The sequence below is a fragment of the Leucopleurus acutus genome (genome assembly GCF_964270905.1).
Source record: "Leucopleurus acutus genome assembly, chromosome: 9".
Taxonomy (NCBI): domain Eukaryota; kingdom Metazoa; phylum Chordata; class Mammalia; order Artiodactyla; family Delphinidae; genus Leucopleurus; species Leucopleurus acutus.
In genome coordinates this window covers 84,919,555-84,940,086 of record NC_139144.1, presented here as the reverse complement: position 1 = coordinate 84,940,086, position 20,532 = coordinate 84,919,555, and the positions used below count along the sequence as shown (strand labels likewise).

General features: G+C 42.0%; 1 protein-coding gene across 1 annotated transcript in view; it reads right to left on the bottom strand.

The window, feature by feature from the left end:
- Positions 1 to 20,532, bottom strand: part of SND1 (staphylococcal nuclease and tudor domain containing 1) — a 419,761-nt gene that overhangs the window by 259,091 nt on the left and 140,138 nt on the right. Inside the window, exon 11 of the mRNA XM_082847033.1 lies at positions 3,271 to 3,360. Within this exon, the coding sequence (XP_082703159.1) occupies positions 3,271 to 3,360 (90 nt within the window). The remainder of the gene's footprint in view (positions 1 to 3,270; positions 3,361 to 20,532) is intronic.

Below are 20,532 nucleotides of genomic sequence, written 5' to 3'. Positions count from 1 at the left end.
GACCATTTTTGACCCTTCAGTTGTCCAAACAAGTTACAACTTTGAACACAATGGTTCCCATGGTGATAGAAATTTTGCAATCAAGGGACAGGAGTTACAGTGATTCATATGTCATTTATAAATGCTGCATTAAACAGATTAAAAAATATTTAGAGATTTTATGAAATAGCTGGAGAAAATTCCCAGTGAAGATCCCAGCTATTATTACCTTATTCCACTGAGAGCAAAATGACTTAGGCACACAAACTCTTGCTTTCCTTGGGCTGACCGTCTCTAAACATTAAGAAAAAAAATGTACACAGAGAAAGAAACTGCTCCTGCTATCAGAAGAGGACCTTAGCTCTGGTTCTCTTAGGAGGGCATCTCACCATTTTATACTCACTAAGGATGCCATTCTGGAAAACGAAGGGACATGTCGAAGTTACCAAGGATTCCATGCGTCCACTACACTGGGACCATGAAGAAACCCAGAAGAAATTAGCAAGACAGTTCTCTCCTCCATGCATATTCCTTAGTCATATTTTAGTGAAAGCACAGATGGAAGATGGTAAACAAGGGATGGGGAGGGCATTCTACCAGGCAGTATAGCAATTCAGACAGCTTCTGAAACACTTCCAGGATACGCACATAACCCACCTCTCCCTTAAACCAGATAACACACACACACACACACACACAAATACACACTCCACAAGCAGATACACATTTTGTGGAAGCTGGAACCAGGTGACACCCAAATCTGCACAAGGGGTTAATGGCAGTCAAATCAGTTGAGCACTGATTCACATATCTTGATCTCAGACCTGAGAAAGTCAGGCAATGCTAGATTCTAAACGAAAGCAGTATTATTAAACAAAACCAAACCACATAATGCAACAGGCACCTGGAAAAACATGAATGACTAGTATTATCCTGGATTCTCATCCATGAGAGGAAAGGCAAATAATATTCCCAGTTCACAAATGCTAAAACCAAGGCTCAGAGAGGTGCCTGGTTACTTTACGGCATTTAGCCAGGATTAAATCTCGGGAGTGAACCAAAGTGAATTTCCATAACTGAAATGGAGGCCACTGAATCTAACAAAGCACCTCACCACCTTGCCTTCAATCCCAACGCTCTACAGTCTAGAAGCCCCTCCGAACTTCTTATTATAGACTCTCTGGGATGGTCAAATAATAGTCTGGGCAGAGAAGATGATTTTTACCTCCATTATCTTGTTTAAGCTGTGACAGGCTGTACTAATCAGCTTTCGTGCACAGGCACACATGCTCTCTCTCGGTGCCTCTTAATCACCATGTGCGGCACTGAACAGCTGCAGAGGTCTGAAGGGAATTGGCAGAAATGTGTGATGATGTGCTAGCCACCCCCCTGAGGCAGCCACTGCCCTGTCTGCTCCCAGACTCCAAAGCACATGGGTGTTCGCTGTCACAACTGATGGGCCCAGAAGACAGGCAAGTGGTTTCAGGTGGTGAGTCAGGAAAAGCAGTTTGCATCAGGAATGTTCCAGCCCAGCAGAGCTTAGCTGCATCCTTCTCCCTAGGCAGGGATACAGTATTCATCGTTTACACAGTGTCACCGTGGGGGACAAAACTTGGGCTCAGCACAAATAGAATCCAATCAACTCTGATGCAGAGGAAACAGTAAATGAGTTTTCTCCACCAAGAAGGAGCCTAATTGCTTAAGAATTGCCGCCATATCTGACACTGGAGGTCAGTTCTTTTATCCTGAGACAGAGGACTTACAAAGGCCCAGCAGGCACATAGTGTTTGAAAGCAGAGGCCTGGGCTAACTTTCTAGAACCACTCAGCAGCTGCTACCCTGAGCTGTGATCTCTGCTCCTAGGGACGAAGCACAATCAGGGAAGGGCAATATTCAAACAAACCAGGTGGAAGCCAGAATACACACCACACAACTGGCTGTGCACGAAGCAAATGTGCGCTGCCACTCCTTTCAGTGTGGTTTTGGATGGATCTCAACAGAAATGAACACGTGCAGGGGGAATTCCTTGCTTGTCTCTATGCCATTGTTTATGAGTCAGTAAATTAGTGATATGGTATCAACTTGGTGAAACAGACGTCAGACATTCAATCAGATAACAAGAGATCTAGAAATTGAAAGAGGCTGAAAGCCATCATTTGCACTACACTTCATGAATGAATACAGCATTCTGTCAATATTTTATACAATGACAAACGAGCCTATTTTCTCAAGGAATCTGAGGAGATAAATACTTGTTTTAGGGAATCCAGTTTGGTTTCTCTACCTCAAAATCAGCAATTTCATCTTTTGCCCAGCTTCAAAATCTCTTGCAATAATTTATCATTCTAGTAACTACAGTACTTTGACAAACCTCTCACAACTACAATCGTTTAGAAACCTGCATGTAGGTAAAGAATGCTAATATGGCTTCACATGTCGAGGTCAGACTTAGAACCAAATGGCCTTACCTTTCTGAACCTATAATAAAAGTTGGCCCAAAACATAACATTTCCTGGAAGAATCGCCACCGACGGAAAGTAAGGAGAACACAAATCAGTCTTTCTCTGAACAGATTTCCCTCAATTACCGCAGGAATTATTCTATTCGTTTCCTCTGTTTACCCAGGACACAAAGAAATGTCCGGGATATGCAGGTTGGGGAGGTCAGGGAAAATCAGTGGAAGATCAGAGGCTCATTATCAGCTTCCCAGAACAACAAGTTCTGCAGCAGGTCATAGAACATTCTGCTCTAAGAACACTAGGAAATGCCCTCTGAGGGCCTCTGAGCCGCTGCACTACACCAGAAAGTCTCCCAACGAACCACCAGGAAACCACACCCTCTTTCATAAAAGGCAGGCTCCTATTCCAGAAGCCCTCTTCTCCTCAGAAACAGGGGAGTCAGAAAAAAAGCAGCCACTTTCTTTCATTAGCAAATCCCACAGCCCCGACTTTTAATGCAAGTGGCTGGAGAGAAGCAGAGAGCTACTCTGCTTTAATGGAAGTGGATGGAGCTCAGGGCAATATGCAATTACTGAGACTGGAATTGAGCCTGGACCCTGGAAAGAACATGCCGTGAGAGCCCTGGAAATCACACTGTGGTCAGGGCCCCAATTTTAAACTTCTCCCAAGGGATGCCACTTCCTGAGACAGAGACACGCCTCTCTTCATATCAAAGTAATACTACTTAACTTGGTGGAGGAGAGTCATTTGCTGCTCTCTGGGATTTCATCACAAGAGCCCAGATTAAAACAACCCCTAACCACTTGCAAATTATGTTTCTGCCATCACTTACCTTTTTCCCAATAAGCTTCTTTCGCAGAAATTCCCGGGCTTCAAACATATAGGGAATGTCATAGAGGGGACGCAGTTTCTTGTTCTTATCCTTAAAGCAAAATAAAATACCACATCAGGAATGGGAAAACAAAGCAAAAACTGACACATGAACACAGCCAAGAGTGCGAGATAATGACAACACACCTGAAATATGCTCTAGCTCCCAGTATCACAAATATTGAATAATTGCTAGATATACAGTAAACGATTAACAAAGTATTTGGTTAAATGCTTTACAGGGAACAAGACCATCTTTTTCCAAATGACAGGCTCAAAAATAAGCAATGGAATGTTTACACAACTGGAAACAACCTAAATGTTCATCAACAGGGAAAGAGCTATATAAACTGCAGTATAGAAGCAGCTTACTGAGTATTAGCGTCCTTCTAATATTTACAGATATACTATAAATCTCATTCTATTACTCTGTAAGCCTTTATTAAGCACCTACCAACTATTAGCCTCAGACAAAGCACTATGTAAATGTATGTTATACTCTTGGATGTAAAATCCTTGTAACCTAACAATAACAGAAGAAATCCTGCAGATATGAAGTAACACAAAGCAGTTCTGAATAAGTGCTAAATTATGTGATATAGACTAGGGACTAAGTGCTATTAGAATTCATGGAACTAGAAAGAAGTAATCAGGAGATGTTTCATTGACAAGGTGGGACTTAACATGAGTTTGCAGGATAGGAAAAAACTAGAAAGAAAATTAGAGTTGGGGGGAAAAAAAGACAAGCAAAAGGAGGGAGGCAGGAATAAACAGTATTTCAGCACACAAATACACAGCCAATTCCTTCATTATTTCTTGGGGCCCAGACTTCCCCCAAAAGAGGGGCTCTGAGCAGTATAACTGAGATGATGAGAGAGGGTCTGGATGAAGGCAACAGAACTGGGAATTGACAGGAACTTAAGAGCTAGGAGAATCTCTTTAAAAAATAAATTAATAGGTGACTGACAAGGGAGTGGATAGAGGGGATAAAAGCAAAGGAACCCGAGAAGTTTGCAGTCAGGGGGAGGACAGCGTATGGAGGACTAGAGCTTGTGTACAAGAAATTGGGAGATGTTGGCTAAATTGGTTGGTATGATTAATGTCTCTCCCACTAGCTCCTAAGTTGCATGAGAACAGAGACCCTGTCCTTTTCTGTTGTCCTTTGTGATCCCAGACCCAAGTATACAGTACTGCCTCATAGTATAAACTCAAATACTTGGATGTACTACCACAAAAGAAAAATGCAGAATAATATACAAGAGCAAGTATGCTAGAAGGACAGGACTGCATGAACAGATATTTGGAAGGGGGGGGGATCAGAAAAAAAGGAGAAAATTAAGCCATAACCCCTAACCTAGATGCACACCACTGCTTCCCCATCCTGTATGATTAGCCCACCTGGCCTCAACTTTGCTTTGCCATCTTTTACACACCTGACACAAGATCTCTATATAATTCATTCTATACTTGAAGTATTCAAATTATGTTTTCTTAAATAGCCAACTACTCTCAAATAAAGAACATTTATCATTTTAATACCCCCATATTTAAAGTAATACTAATGACAATTCTGAGGTCAAGGGCATCGAAATAGAGGTTTCCTCCTAGACCCAAAGCAAGCCTTGGTGTCCAAAACACATCATTTAAACATTTCAATTCACTGATATCACCAAGAATGTGCGTAATTATTTGAGTTCAAGCTTCACATTCACCATCCACCTGTCTTCTAATTTCTCTGGCTTAAAAAAAAAAAAATAAAGGCAGCAGCACCATTCTCATGCTCTTCAAAGAACTTAAGGCACCTTTAGAACTGAAGGTGAATCTTTATCCTTTCTCAGAGTTGATGCGTGGGAATCTCCACACTCTGAACAGGAGCAACTGGGATTTCCAAACTCTGATCAAAGTCATGGGGAACCATGATCACTGCCTAATAAGTGAAGTATGGCCCGAAACATGAAAATCTTTAAAGAAATAACACTGAGTTTTCCTTAACAAGGAAAATGGGACAAATAAGAGCTGCCTGGCTAGAGGGAGCGCTGGCCAACATAAGGGCAGATGTATAGGATTATGGATATTTTATAAGCATCCAGGCAGCCAGATGAAAATAGTGGGTCACTACTGAGGAGCCCTACAATAGTTTATGATGACACTAATGATAGTGTAAGAATGCCTGCTAGACAGAAGATGCTAGGTGCCAGTAATGAACAGGATTTTTAATAAAGACAAATATCAATGGTTACCAGAATCAGCCATCAGGAATAAGGAAGTCCCAATGTATTCATATTCCCCTAGCAATACAGGGCAATCTATTCACAGAGAGGAGCTGTGTGATTCACTAAGTAAACAATGTTTTTTTAAATGAATTGAACAAAATACTTGACATTTCCCTTACACAGCCTTATGATGTGCCACAGAACCTGATATCAGAACCTTACCCTATTTATTCTGAAACACCACAGAGGTTTAAGGCAATGTCACTTGTTTGGAACTCCAAAACAAGGAATGGTAAGAAATAGTTTCAATAGGCATTCAGATGAAGATCATGGGATGAGATACAGCTAAGTGTGTGAACATGGCAGTGTGAACAAGAAAGATGCTCGACAGGACTGGGCCAAGCCAAGATACTCTCAAAAGAAGGAAAGAAAATAAATAGTATACCAAACATTCCAACAGAAAAACAGGGTGACTTGAGTCTGATTATATGTCTCTCATGAAGCTCGGAAAGAACTAATAGCACGAGCAGAAAACAAGATACCACAAGTGAAAACAGAGTCATTTTGTTACTCTTAACCCTGAAGATCTAGTAGCTATTGACATGTGCAAACATCTTACAAGAGAGATATTAGAAGTCCCTAAGAAACTACAAAATAAAAGCAATTCCTCCAAATTACCAGGTACATAAAAGCCTTTGAAATCTGTAAGAGGCAATTGAGGTATGGAATGTATTCTGAGAAAACAAGACTTTAGCTGAATCTTGCCTGCTAAAAAGGACTACCTAGTTTAGATTCTAATCTACATGGAAATACTTTAAAACTAAAAATAGAAAAGAATGCTTGATTTATCTGGTGGGCGGATAATACACAAACCAATATGTGCTGTAATCACTGTTCATCCTGAGAAGTGACATTGTATGTAGGCCCTGCAATGACTCACTTTAGAGATAACTTCAATCATCTTTACCTCTCCTTGGTTTGGGAAGGAGGCCCAATCTCAGCATCTAAAAGGCATGCCTGGCTTTTTATTTATTTATTTATTTTTTTGAACAGGAGCTTATCATGCCAAAATGAGGTCTCTGTTTAATGCTCATCTGGAGCGAATGGAAGGGACTCCTAATCAAGGTCTTATTCTCAACTCCGTTTCAGGCCAAATTTAATCTAGCCCATCTAGCAGCCAAAAAACTGTAGCCAAAAAATTTACTGGACCCTAGGATCCTGCAGGATTTCTTAAAACAAGGCTGAATAAACACAAACTATGAAAACATTGATGAATGTGGCTTCACTAAAATTTTAAACAGTTCTTTACTGAAAAAGCTTCATGAACAAACTGACAGGCCAAAGCACAGACTCAGTAGCTGATAAGTGAAACAAGATAAAGACAAGGCAGAACAGGATAAGAGAGAACTGGAGCACTGAGCCACAGCTGTAAACTTCTCAGTGAGGCCTACCCTGATCACATTATATTTCAGCAAAGACTCAAAGGAGGTATGGGATGTAGTCATCTAGAGACAGGCAGAGAGGACAGCCAACGCAAAAGCCTTGAGTTAGGAGATGACTGGTGGGTTCAAGGAACAGCAGAGACATCACTGTGGCTACAGCTGAGTTCCAGAGGGGAGAACAACAAAGTCACACATCTGACTTAACATCTGAAGGAATTACTTTGGTTAATGTGCTGAGAACAGACACCACAGCAAGGAAGAGAGAGAACAAAGGGAGACTAATTAGGAGATTATGGCATTAATCTGGGTGGGAAATGATGTTAGATTACATCAAGGAAGAGCAGTGAAGGGGTAAGAAGTGGTCAGAATCTGGGAATATTCTGAAAGTAGATAGATGAAATGTGAGATGAGAAAACAGGGAGAAATCAAGCATGACTCCAAGGTTTTTTTTATCTGAGCAAATGGAATAATAGGTGGGGTCATCACCTGAGATGAGGAAGACCACAGGTAGAGGCAGGTGGGTGAGATCAGGAGTTTGGTTACAGGCCTGCTAAACTCTCAAGTGGAGGTTTTGAGTAGGCAGTGTGGAGTTTGGAAGAAAGCTCTGAGCTGGTAATTTACATTTGGGAGTGGTGGGCATATAGGTGGTATTTAAACCTACGACACTGAAAAGGACAGAGGACTGAGGCATTATAACATTGAAAGGTAAGGAATGAGAGACGGAATGTATAAAAGGAGATTGAGAAGGAGCAATCAGTGATCTCAGCAGGAGGAAACAACCAATGTTATGTCCTGGAAGCCAAGGAAAGAAAGTGAATTGAGGAGGGAAAGACCAACTGTGCCCAATGCACAAGGCAAGGTGAATGAGCTGAGGACTAAGATCCGCTTGTTGGATCAAGCTAAGTGAGGGTCGGCCGTAACTTGGCAACATTAATTTTGGTGGAGCAGTAGGGGCAAGAGCCTGACTGGAACTAGGAACAGGAAGAGGAGAAGTGGAGAAAGTGAGTACATACGATACTTCAGAAAGTTCTGCTACAAAATACCAAGAGATTATGTGGCAGCTGGCAGAGGAAGCAAGGCGAAGAGAAGGGGCTTTGGTTTTTGGTTTCAGAGGGGCGAAATAACAGGCAAAGGTCCTGTGGAAAGCAAATAAGTGATAATGCAGACGGAAGAGGACAGAACTGTTAATGCATAGGTAAGGAGGGGAAGGCTTTCCATAGGAGCTCCAATAATTCACCTTTAGGTGTGTGGATGCAGGTACTGTTACGTGGGTACATGTGGTAGTGAGTTGCTGGAAGTTCTCTCGTTACTTTGATTTACTCAGTAAAGGAAGGAAGAACAAATCAGTAAGAGAAACTATCTAAGAGAAAAATTGGCCAAGAGGTACGAACAGGCATTTCACAAAAGAACTGCAGCTGGACATTAAGTGTATGAAAAAAGGTATCACTTCATTAATAATCAGGGCAATGTAAGCTGAGATACTATAGGACATCCAATATATTGTCAAATTTTAAAAATGAGGATGAGGGGAAATAGGTGTGCTGTAACCACCGATGGGAATATAAAATGGTTCAAACACTGTGGCACTTTCACATGGTGCTACTCGGCATCATCTGGTTAAGGCCGAAGATATGCATCACTATACCTAGGCAATTCTACTTACAGGAGGGTATATACCCCAGAGAGGTCTCACTCATGCAAGACAAGGACCACAATGCTCATGGTAACGATGTAAAATTTACGGTCGGCTCTGTACAGTCACAGAGCAGAACAGAGAGCAGTGAGTCTGAGAGCAATGCAATAAATGAACAAATCTGAAAAACAACACTGAGCAGGAAAACAAGCTGTAGAATGATAACGATTTAAACACAGACTAAAAAAAGACACAAGCAACACTATTCCTAGAGCTATGGAAATAGCCAAAGTATAAAAATACCTAGAAACGAAAGTCAATGGTTAGTTAACTGATGCAGGATGGGCAAAGAAAGAAACAGAATGGGAAAGAAATGGGGTCAAGGATGAGTCCACAGGGACTTTCAACTTCATCTGCAAGCTTGTCTCTTTAAAAGAGGATCTGAAGCAAATGTGGTACAATAAGAAATGTTTGTTCTGTATCATTCTATAACGTTGGGGTTTTTTAAATCAAAAAAATGTTTAGGGATAGGAAACCCCCAAACCTTGTTTGGCCAACCTTTCCCTTGGCTCACAATGTCTCATACTTTTATTTCTCTCAGAGGCAAAATAACCCGCCATTCTTTTCCTCACAAGAAATGCATGAAATTCCTTTTTCCTTCCCTCAAAATGATTTTCTTTCATAGATGTATCTTTCCATGAAGCAGAAGGGAATAATTTAACTACCAACATGCTCTCAAATAACCAGGGTCAAAAACAAGTTTGATTTTTTTTTTTAAAGGAGGCTTGAAATATATCAAAAGTAGCCAAGCAGAATTATACTCTACAGAGATCTTAAAACAGACTGCTGAATTAAAATAAGAACAGACACAATCAGATTTAAATGGATAAAATTTCAAACAGTAAATGGACCAGTCCCAGTTGCCCTGCCACACAAGCTATGTTAATAAACAAAGGCTTCAATTTCCATCTGAATTATAGACTTAAAATAGGAACATTACCACATGCCCTGGGCATATTTACAATCAAGGACCGTTCACGTCCCTTGGCAGCCAGGAGACACAATCCACGGGGATATCCACTATTTATTATCCTTAACATACACAATAGCACATTTTTATAAAAGGCAGATCTAACTAGACAGAAATCTATAGTCAGCAGCTGGGGAAAGGTTCAAAATCGTAACCACCTTGGCCAAATGGAAGATATCTTGCACCACTATACCTATAGGACCACACACAGAAGATTCATATACCCAAACACTCCCCAGGAGTTGTTTCAAAGAAAAAGACACTTTCACTTTATTTCCCAATTAGCTCTTATTTCTTCCTCCTAAAAACCTCTCTCTTAAAGGTAAATAGGGTCTATTAAAGAGACAAGGTCTGGGAAAGTCCCAAATTCACAACAATGAAATATACTTCAGACATATCTCCAAGGAGGCAAAGGAGAACGGTAAATAAAAACAAATCAAATTGAAAAAATATTTTTTTAAACCTGAGATGTGATTATAAAAATTCACAAGTGTGGGCTTCCCTGGTGGCGCAGTGGTTGAGGGTCCGCCTGCCGATGCAGGGGACACGGGTTCAGGCCCCGGTCCGGGAGGATCCCACATGCCACGGAGCGGCTGGGCCCGTGAGCCATGGCCGCTGAGCCTGCGCGTCTGGAGCCTGTGCTCCACAACGGGAGAGGCCGCAACAGTGAGAGGCCCGCGTACCGTAAAAAAGAAAAGAAAAGAAAAGAATTCACAAGTGTGAGAATGGAAGAGGGCTGGACTTTGAACCCCGTGCTTACGCAAGATACTTGGCCCCTGAAGTGCCTTGCTGCTTTTATAGAACGCTTAGTTTACTACACTTCTCTCATACTCTGCGGACCCACTGTTTCTACAACCGCCCACTCTTCATCACACCTAGGGAAAAAACACTCGGGTCTGCTTCTTAGAGCGTTCAATCCATTATGAAATGGATTATGATCCCCAGTTACAGCAAGGAAAGTGAGGCTTACAGTTAAGTAACGTGCCTCACTTCTTGTTAACAAGCAGAGTAGGGATTCGGATCCCAGCTATCCCAGGGGCTGAAGCGGGGGGTGGGGGGGGGCAGTTGGGTGCCCGCGGCGGGTGGCAGACACTACCCCCTCCTGGCTTCCTAGTGCCAAAAGGCAGTCATCTCCTGTCAGTAGTCGTCAGGTTTAGTGTGGGAGCTTGTAAACATGCAGACTGTCGGGCCACATCAGGTATTCTGATTCTGCAGGTCTGGGGTCATGTCCCCAATTCTGTATTTTTAATAAGTAGCGAGAAGGACTGTGGGCCACACTTTGAGAAACGCTGTGGAGCGCCTTTTGAGCACTTTGGACCCACTTAAACCAACGGAAATAGAAGAAAAGGGACTCCCAAAGGTTTAAAGAGTCACAAAGCAACACAGAGGAGCTTGATAAACATCAAAGTGGCTAAATAAGTAGGCAAGTAAGTAAATACCTGGGGAACTCTCTTTCTGCACATGTAGCTGGAGGTAACTTGAAATACTCCTTAAAAGTCTTTACAGCTAAGACAATTGGGAACATTCTAGTAACGGTGGGAAAACAAGATTACCAAATATTTCTCTACCTGCCCATGCCAGGGAACAGCAGGACAGGCACACCCTCCCCTCACCCCCCCTACCCCCAGACACCAGTGGTCTAGACCTACACTAGCCACAGTGACAGCAGAGGAAGTGGCAAGCCCTAGAAATTACCAATCTTCTGGCAACTTGCCAGGAGGAGCCGGGTTCTGCAGTATCCAAAGAGGGAAAGAAGGAAAGTAGATTTCGGCAGCCTCACATCCTTGAAGGGACTCGTCTGTCATCTACGGTGTACAGTGCAGGATTACGTTCCAAAGGAACTCGCTCTTCCCCCAAATCAAAGTACCTTTTCAAGACCATCATGCAAGTGGGAAAGTATCTGTCTCTGGAGATTGTTCTCCTACTCAATTACATCAGCCAACTAAGAGCACTTGCAGAAGTTCTTGCTATTTACTGCTCAGATGCAGTGAGGACGGGCGAGGGAGGGGACAGCAGGAGGAGGCCAAACATTAGGTCTTTTCACCCCCCCCCCCAAGACCCTGGGTCAAGACTTTAAAGAATACTTTTAAGGCTCTAAGGGCTCCAAAACCATTATCCAAGGCACCACATGGGGTGCCTGCACTTAGCTACAAATTCTTCTGCAGGCATAGGGTCTGCCCCTCACAGATCTCAAGGCAAAAGAAGGTGAAGGCTCCCAAGTAAGAAGCGATGCCACCAGCAGCAAATGGGCTCCAAGCCCAAGAAGAAAAGGGAAAGTGAGAAAGCCCTCAGGGCCCCACCTCATCTTCTTTTCCCAGCGCGGGGACAAAAACTCTCCCCGACCCAGTGCTCTGAAAATAAAGATCCGCTCCAAGGGTGAGTGAAGCCTGTGCCACCTTTCCTGGAGGAATGGTGAGGATGCAGCCGGTAAAGAGTGGGATAATGAGACAAAAAGGGCATCGAATCCTTGAAGAGAGCAAAGCTCAAGTTCAGCACTCCTGAAGTTAGACAAAAAGAGCCGTCCTGGACATGAAATCAAACATTCCTCAAGCATTTGATGGCAACAAATGATCAAGAGCAAGTGGGCAGCTTGCTGTCATCCAGAGAATAGAGGCCTAGGTTCTCGACAATGATTCTGGCACCAGCAGCTCCTGCCTGCCAGCTTGCCTCAGTTTCCTTCCAAGAATCAGCAAGTTAAGAATTACCTGCCATTATATTAATACATAACTTCGCAGTGAAAACCCATGCAAAAAATGACTTGAAAATCCTGTAAAAATCAGGAAGGGACTAAATATATTAGCGCAAAATCAGGCAACTCTTAAGTTTACATTCCAGGAATATTTCAGGTAATATGAACCCCATGGGGAAAAAACAGATCTACATGTGTTACTAAGAAACAAAGCTACTTAGCTAAGTTTTACAACATCTAATATGGATATTAACAAGAGCTAAAATATCAAGAGACAGAAGAGATAAACCGAAGTTACAGCACTAATCACTTTCTGCCTCAAGTTACTGTAATTTAACTACTTCTTGTAGGTTTTACCTTTCCTACCAGACCACAGGAGGGAATATCTGTGAGAGGAAAAAAGAGCTTAATAATAACTGTGAAGTGCCTAGTATAGTGCCATGTTCACAGAAAATGCCAACACGCAGAGAGAATAAAACGGGGAATGCAAAAAGCCCTAGCTAAAAGATTTTTTTTTTTAAACTCAAACTGCACTTCTGATTAGGGGAATAAGTGGAACTGGTCAGTATATAAAAAGAACTTTCAAAGAGATGGAGGAGGCAACATCACTGTGGATCCATATCACATTAGTAATGAATGTCTCATGTAGCACCAGGTGCATGTGAACTATCTCTAATATCTCTACCTTATGGCAACTTTCACCAGACATGATTCTATACTACACAAAGGTAAGTATATTCCTGAATAATGATTAAAAAGATTCTAGACTAGATATCTCACTGTACAACCATAAAATCTAGGCTCTTTGTAAGCAGTGATGCAAAAGCAGTACTCCTGGCAGTTTCAATGTGTTATGTTAGGAAAAAAAACCAATTTTACAATATCTAAATAATTAGTGTTTTCTTTTGACCTGGCCAAAACTTTAAGGCAATCCTCTTCTCGCTACAAATTTGACGTAATGAATTCAATTACTTGTGACCTTTGAAGTAACACACTCGCAAATCTATTAGCTAATAGTTATCCTTACAGAACATATATAATAATTCAAATAAAGCTGAACTGATACTATTAAAAAAAATCAAGTTTGAGAGTTCAACACTAAATAAAATGATAGTAAGCTACAATATAAAAAGGGATAATTCCATTAATGTGGACTCCAAAGTACCAGCATCCCACCTCCCTAAAAAATTCACGAATTTGAGATGATACTAAGCCTAAATTGCCGGGGTAGTATTTTTTTGTGGTTAAGATGGAAGAAAAGGATAGTGAAAGATTGTGCAGCCCTTCCTTTGTCCTCAAAAGGCTGATCTGTGACAATACTAAGAGGTGTGAAGTTTTGCTGAATGACGCACCCTTCACATGCTGCTCAAATGAGCAAACGAAGCTGAGAAGAAATAAAAATAGTGTCTCTCTATTAAGGCTTCTTTCTACAGAGCTAATAGTTCTGAAGATTCGTGCAAACGCGAATTAATGTTAACATGGGAAACACCTTCATTGGGAAGAACACAAAAAAATCTACAAATAAGAAACCAGAATTTAAAAGCAGAAGGGCAAATGGGGGTCTTCAAGGACGAGAGCAGGCCTGGGGGTCTGCAGGGTCATGGAAAGTCGCAGGGACCGGCATATCTCAACTGGCTCTGCCCCTCTGCAACTTCTTTCCTTTTCACTGGAAGCTCATAATTAACCAGTTGGCCCCAAATCTTGTTTTCTAGTAATGGAGAAATCGTCTCCCACATTTCTCACCCTTCATCCCCAGGCTAAAAATGGAGATCCAGTGCCCTCAGAAGAGACAACTCCGTTACTTAAAGTACAGGCTGCAAGCCAGATGAAATCCATCCAGCACGGTGACGTGCCACCGGCCCTCCCACAGTTCTAGAAGAGGAGGAAGGCTCCGGAGGAAAAGAAAACAAACCTCTTGCAATAGGAAGGCAATTTTCTCTGTAACAGACGGCAGGCTCGGGTGAGCCCATTCAGAAAAGAATACCATTTTGTTAGAGAAATGCTTCTTTGTGAATGCCTTCCCTTCTCCACTGTATTAAAAAATAATAATTATTATTAAAAGTTTCTTCCTGGAACAACACAGAAGGGAAAATGATGCTGGGTGTGACACCATTACTTAGCTGGTGCCAGTGGAACCTCCAATTGAGCCAGATTTCCAGTCAAATTGGAGCAATAAATCGTGGTGCATTTCAGAAGCACAGGACTGAATTATGTAAGCGCACAGCTTAGGCCTCCCTTTAGACACTGAGATCCTGCCTTGCCAGCTACATCACTCCAAGGTCTAAATCAGGCTGCCAGGTCTACTGCCACATATTTTATCTACAAAATTTAAAGTACTCTCAGCCTGTGTTTAAATACTCAGCAAAACGGGGCCTGTACTTTCTTAGGACAGATATCATTCTAACCCTACAAAGATGACTCTTGTACTGTACAGTCTGTCATCAATCAGAGAAATATAGCATCTATTACCAACTACCACCATGAAGAAGTATGGGCAAATGAAATTACCAGAATTGTGAACAGCACAGACATTCAGAGGCAGCACCCAGGTGGCAAGGCAACGTCATTATGTATACATGGCATGGCCTGGCTGACGGCAGAAACGGACCTTGACAAGGCTGAATCCAGACCCGGAGGAGGCTGCTCCCGGGAAAGAGACTAGCCCTCCACCCATATGAAAGAAACATACTCAGGAACGTGTTGGGGTTGTTTTGTGACAGTTGTTGGCAGCTAGTGAACAAGTAGACAAGTGACCAGATCTCCAGAACAGCCAGGTAAAGTTCAGAGGCAGGAGGCGTGAGCAGGGGGCATCTCGCCCTGCACCAGTGGGTGGTACCCACAGCTCTTCATCTCTGTGAGGAAGGACAGGGTACCTAAGACCAGGGCCTCGGTCTGTGACAAGGCAGTTTTAGCTCCTGCTTTATGTAATGTCACTTTAATTGTGCCTGTTTAACAATGTTTTTAGGTCAATCACGTCACCATCCCGTTTTGGTAACCACACACTTTCCTCGCCTATAGCTGGCCTTCCGACCTAACCCCCTTAAAACAAAAGGCTGTCTCTCTACCTTAAATTTCTATGCTTCATATTATTTCTAATCCCCACAGCAACCAATAAAGCTGGAACTATTAGCTCTTCTCAACTGAGAAGTTAGGTGTCCAGAGAAAAAACATGCCCAACATAACATCATGCCAGAGCAAAAGACCCCAAAAGAGCCCAGGCTAGTATTTCTCTACCACCTGCCTCCCAACCACTGAGGTAGCAGGAACTGCCATCACGCACAGGCTTTTCACTCCCATCCGGTTCCACAGGCACCTCCCACACAGACCTGAAAGGGTCAGTTCATTTCAGCACGAAATGCAGGCCTACCCAAGGCCACCAGCTCCTGAGAAGCTCAAGGAGATTAACTAAGTTGGATACACTATTTGTGCCAGTTATGAAGCTACTGTCACTCAGTTTTAAACCTAGCCTTTTTAAAATTCCACTTTGTGGTGCCGGGGTGGGAAAACTGCCAACCACATTTCTGCTTTGCCAGCTGGTTCCCTGCTAGGCTCTGCCAATAGGGGATGTTAAAGGGAGAATGGACAGGAAGAAAAAGGGACAAACTCTTTCTTATTCCAGTCAGCTTCTCCACAGCAATTCTTCTTCTTCTCAGCAATGGCAGTTTGTTCCAGTAGCGCCAATGGATTCCAGCTTGCAGTTTTCCCAACACGCCCAGAAACAGTCTCAACACACCTCCCTCAGAGTCACCAGAACCAATCAACTGGCAGCCCCTCCTGGGAGGTCTGGGGCCCAGCTCCAGGGAGTTACTCTTCCCCCCTTCATTGGCTCAACAGAGATCTGAGGCCCACTCGGCCCATCCTCCAAATGCTGAAGTTTTCATATCTCAATCTCTTATTGAAAGAGATTACCCAGAGGTTGTAGCTGTGTCGTGTGGTTAAAACCTCCATTTGACCCTCACCTCAGGGTTCTCTTTTTACCTTTTTAGTATTTCCATACCTGATTAATAATTCCTTATGTAAAGTCGTCTCTGTTAAAATAACTGCTGTGGTTTCTTGACCTGCCACTGTGGCCAAAAGCGCCTCTCTATGTAACTAGACAAAATTTGTAACCATTAGAGAGGAACACTCCAACTCTCTTGATAATCAACTGTCTCCTGAGAGAATACTGCCTCTTACCTATTCCAGATACCTCTATACCTGGCCAATCCCAATATAGCAGGACTACCTACAATGTAAAATGTGCACCAAAAAAAAAAAAAAAAAAAACAAGAAAAATGGTTGGAGTGCACATGAAGAGCTTCCACAGTTAAAATAGTTGATGAAGAGTAATGCGTGAGTATTTAATGGCTGGTAGCACAAGCATCACACTAGAGTAAAGGGAAGACTTCCAAGCCAGTAGCTGTCGAATCCACAGAGTCTACAAGATTAAGAATTTAAGCAGTAAGAGAACAATGTACCCTAATTTTTTTTCCAATATTTTGCTAGGCTCTCATGAGTAGTGAATCATTTTGTGATTTTAAAGACCAACCATAACAGGTGTATATTCGTGGTTTAAGTTGGGATCACAGTAAAGACAGAAAAGTAAAAACCTTACCTGTGTCAGTGCGGTTACCATACTGTGTGAAGAAGCACATACACACAATGTGAGGGTTAGTGGGGATGGCCAAACTCACAAGAACACCAATGAAATGTCATTTTTCTACCATAGCCAGATGGAAAAATGAGATAAATAACACCAGATTTGCTATTACATAGTTTATCATGCAATGTTGCTAGATGAATTCTAGAAACTTCTCTTAAGCCAACTGTGAAAAAAAGTGGAACTAAATGGTTACCACAGACTGAGGGGAAGGGGAAAAGGAATTGATTAATGGGTACAGGGCTTCAGTTCTGCAAGATGAAGTAGTTTTGGAGATTTGTCTCACAATAATGGGAATATCTTAAACACTTCTGAATCATACAATTAAATGGTTAAGAATGTAAATTTTATGTTATGTGTTTTTTAACCACAAGGAAGAAAAAAGTGGAACTCATTCAAGGTAATATTCTGATTTAATTTGGGAGAAGCCATGGCATGTTAACAAATTCAAAACCAAAATAAACATGAGAATTTTCTGATATGAATCCTAATCTTTTGTTGGCTACAAAAAGGTATTAATTATGGATATAATCAAACATGCTAGCCCACTTCTGATCCCAACCACTATATTCCAAATTGTTTCCTTCCCGAACAAGCCCCACAACCGAATCTTCTACTCCCCTTTTTACGTTATTCCAGTGCCTGGATGTGACTGCAATCTCAATGCTAAACACTTTGCTTACTAAAATGCCAAACGTGGGCTTCCCTGGTGGCGCAGTGGTGAAGAAACCGCCTGCCAATGCAGGGGACACGGGTTTGAGCCCTGGTCCGGGAAGATCCCACATGCAACTAAACCCGTGTGCCATAACTACTCACTCTGCGCTCTGGAGCCCGTGAGCCACAACTACTGAGCCCAAGTGCCACAACTACTGATGCCTGCGTGTCTAGAGCCCGTGCTCCACAAGAGAAGCCACCGCAGTGAGAAGCCTGCACACCACAACGAAGAGTAGCCCCTGCTCACCGCAACTAGAGAAAGCCCTGCACGCAGCAACGAAGACCCAACTCAGCCAAAAGTAAATAAATAAATAAATTTATTTTTAAAAAATAAATCTATTTAAAATAATAAATAAATAAAATGCCAAGCGTTCTGCAAGGCCATACTCAAATGCCACCCACCATCCTCAGGAAACCTTCTGAGCTCTCTAATCAAATATCCCGTCTTCTCTCTTGGTTCATCTGGCCCAAGTCAGTATACATGTGTCTTATATCTCATAGGTGATTTGAAACTATTTAAGCTTAAAAACAGCATCTGACTCATATTTGTAATCCCACTGTACTCATTTGATCCTCAACAGAATTCAACAGTCAGCAAATATAATATTTTTGTTACGGATGAAGGAAAGAGGCTCAGTGTAATTTAGACTAAAGCTCACAACAGCAGAAAATGGCAGGGGCAAAAATTGAACTCTAATTTAACCAACTCCGAAATCCATGGCCAGTGGATTCTATTACAAGGCATCTAAGGACCCTATGATGCCTCTCCAGCTTAAAGCAAGAGAGAAGTCATTTTCTTCTTCCCAGTAATAAGCTCTTTGTACTACAGGCGTAGAGTTCACATGCAAAAAGAAAAGGGAAACCAGTTTCATCCTGAGCACTCCCTACAAAGCACCCTGCCCCCAATGGAGATGTGCACAAGGTGACCTCCTCACCCGGCACCCCAGCTCTGCCTCACCCCTAGGTGACAGGGATGCTGGTGGCTCCTAACAATGTTGCTGAATGTGAGAAAATTATCCAGGGTCACTGCTAATGAGAAGACAGAACATCTTGCCACTTAGCTACAGAATGTTCACTTAATAAATCTTACAGATTTGAACACAACCCAAGACCAGGAGGTTACTGGAAAAGACAAACAAAGTATTTGGAACCAGCAGCTTAAAAATCCACATCCTCACTGCCATACTTCCAAAAAATAAGTTTTAATGCATACAGTTTGTTATCCATACTAATCAGAAATAAAAGGCTGTAAGTAAAAACAAAACAAAAAAAAATCACCTAATATTTCTTTCTGAACAGTTTAACGGTAATATGCGGTCACTTATTCTACCGAGGACATTCCTCTTTTTTCCTTGATTTAGCTTTATTGATCTAATTTTAATCAAGGACAAGTGTACAGCAAAGGATAAAGGGTCAACAACCCAAATGCAGTGGGGAAACAAGAGAAAAACATTCTAGTTCAGCAAATGGATCAGCTTATTAATGGGCCTAGAAGTCCTATCACGGCCATGTGACACAGAGCATTAGGCACTGTGGAAAACCAATCTGCATGCTCTTTTTTAATTGCGGTACACTATATTTCCTTAAAGACAAATACACTTTTTGCAGGATGGGATGCTGCCCAACACAGCCGAACCGTAGATGTTTAGGTTATAATTAAATATGGAAACAATACCATTATGTAGGATATTCACTACTGTGTTGAGAACTGGAAAATCCCCTTATTTTATCTGTGAAAAATTTCAGTTAGTTGTCTTACACTAATTATGAACTAAGATTTAATCAGACAGGAATAGGCTCAAGTTAATGCACGTATAATTTATGAATTTTTTAAAAAGATTTACCAATCGATTTGAGTGTAACAAAGGGTTATGTTTAAACGTCTTAAGTGAATTAATATACTGACAGTTGATGGCACTATAAATCTACCATTAGCAGCAGGTCACCACAGGTCATTTCTTGTCAGCAATGTACTGGCCTAGCACACAGAACCCAGTAGAGCACCGGAGAGAGAAACAGAGGGACGGACTGCTGGGGAGGGGAGAGGTGGCTTGAGCTAGAAAGAAGTCTTTCTGCATTAAAGTACGAAAACAGCATCACGTGCCAGTCGCTGGAAAAATCGTCCCTGCTCTCCAGAGAGAAAAAAACCTCAAAAGGAGAAGCTTGATATACAAACCACAAAATTACAGGACTGGTAAAGAAATACAAGGTGCTGTTAAGAATGGAGAAATTGAAGCGCCTCAACTCTTCAAAAGGCCAGCTATGCTTCATGAGGAGATGAGATGTGAGCTGAGTCTTGAAGGATGACCAACTGCTACAGAGATGTGCGAAAGTGTGGCCCATTTGGGCAAGTAAGAAGTGGCAGTGGAAACACAAAGGGAAAACGAAAAAGGAAAAGAGGTAGGAGAATCAGGCCACCAAGGAACCAAGGGAGAATGGAGTTTAAGAAGAGAAGACAGAGTCTGGCAATAACTTCAGCAAGAGCAATTTCAGTCAGTTTTAGCAGGCTGAATAGTTGATAAAATGGGGGTGGCTAGGGTACACTAATCTTTCAGGAAAGAGTGGTCACCAAAAGAAGGAAGCCAAGGGAGAACACCAGATTTAGTCCCAGTAAATAAGTGAAAATCATCTTTATTGGATGATTTAATAAATTAAAGGTGAGGGGAAGGACAGAGGGTTGCCATAATTTTCATCATATAAAGATCTGATTATGAATGATTCATAAATATTCTACTTCCTATCCTTCTAATTACAAACTGTATGATCTGAGAACTACGTATTTATCTCCAACAGGAAATTAAACTTATTCATCTCTGTAGCCCCCAGCTCCTAGGACTGGGTCTGACATATGGTACACATTCAAT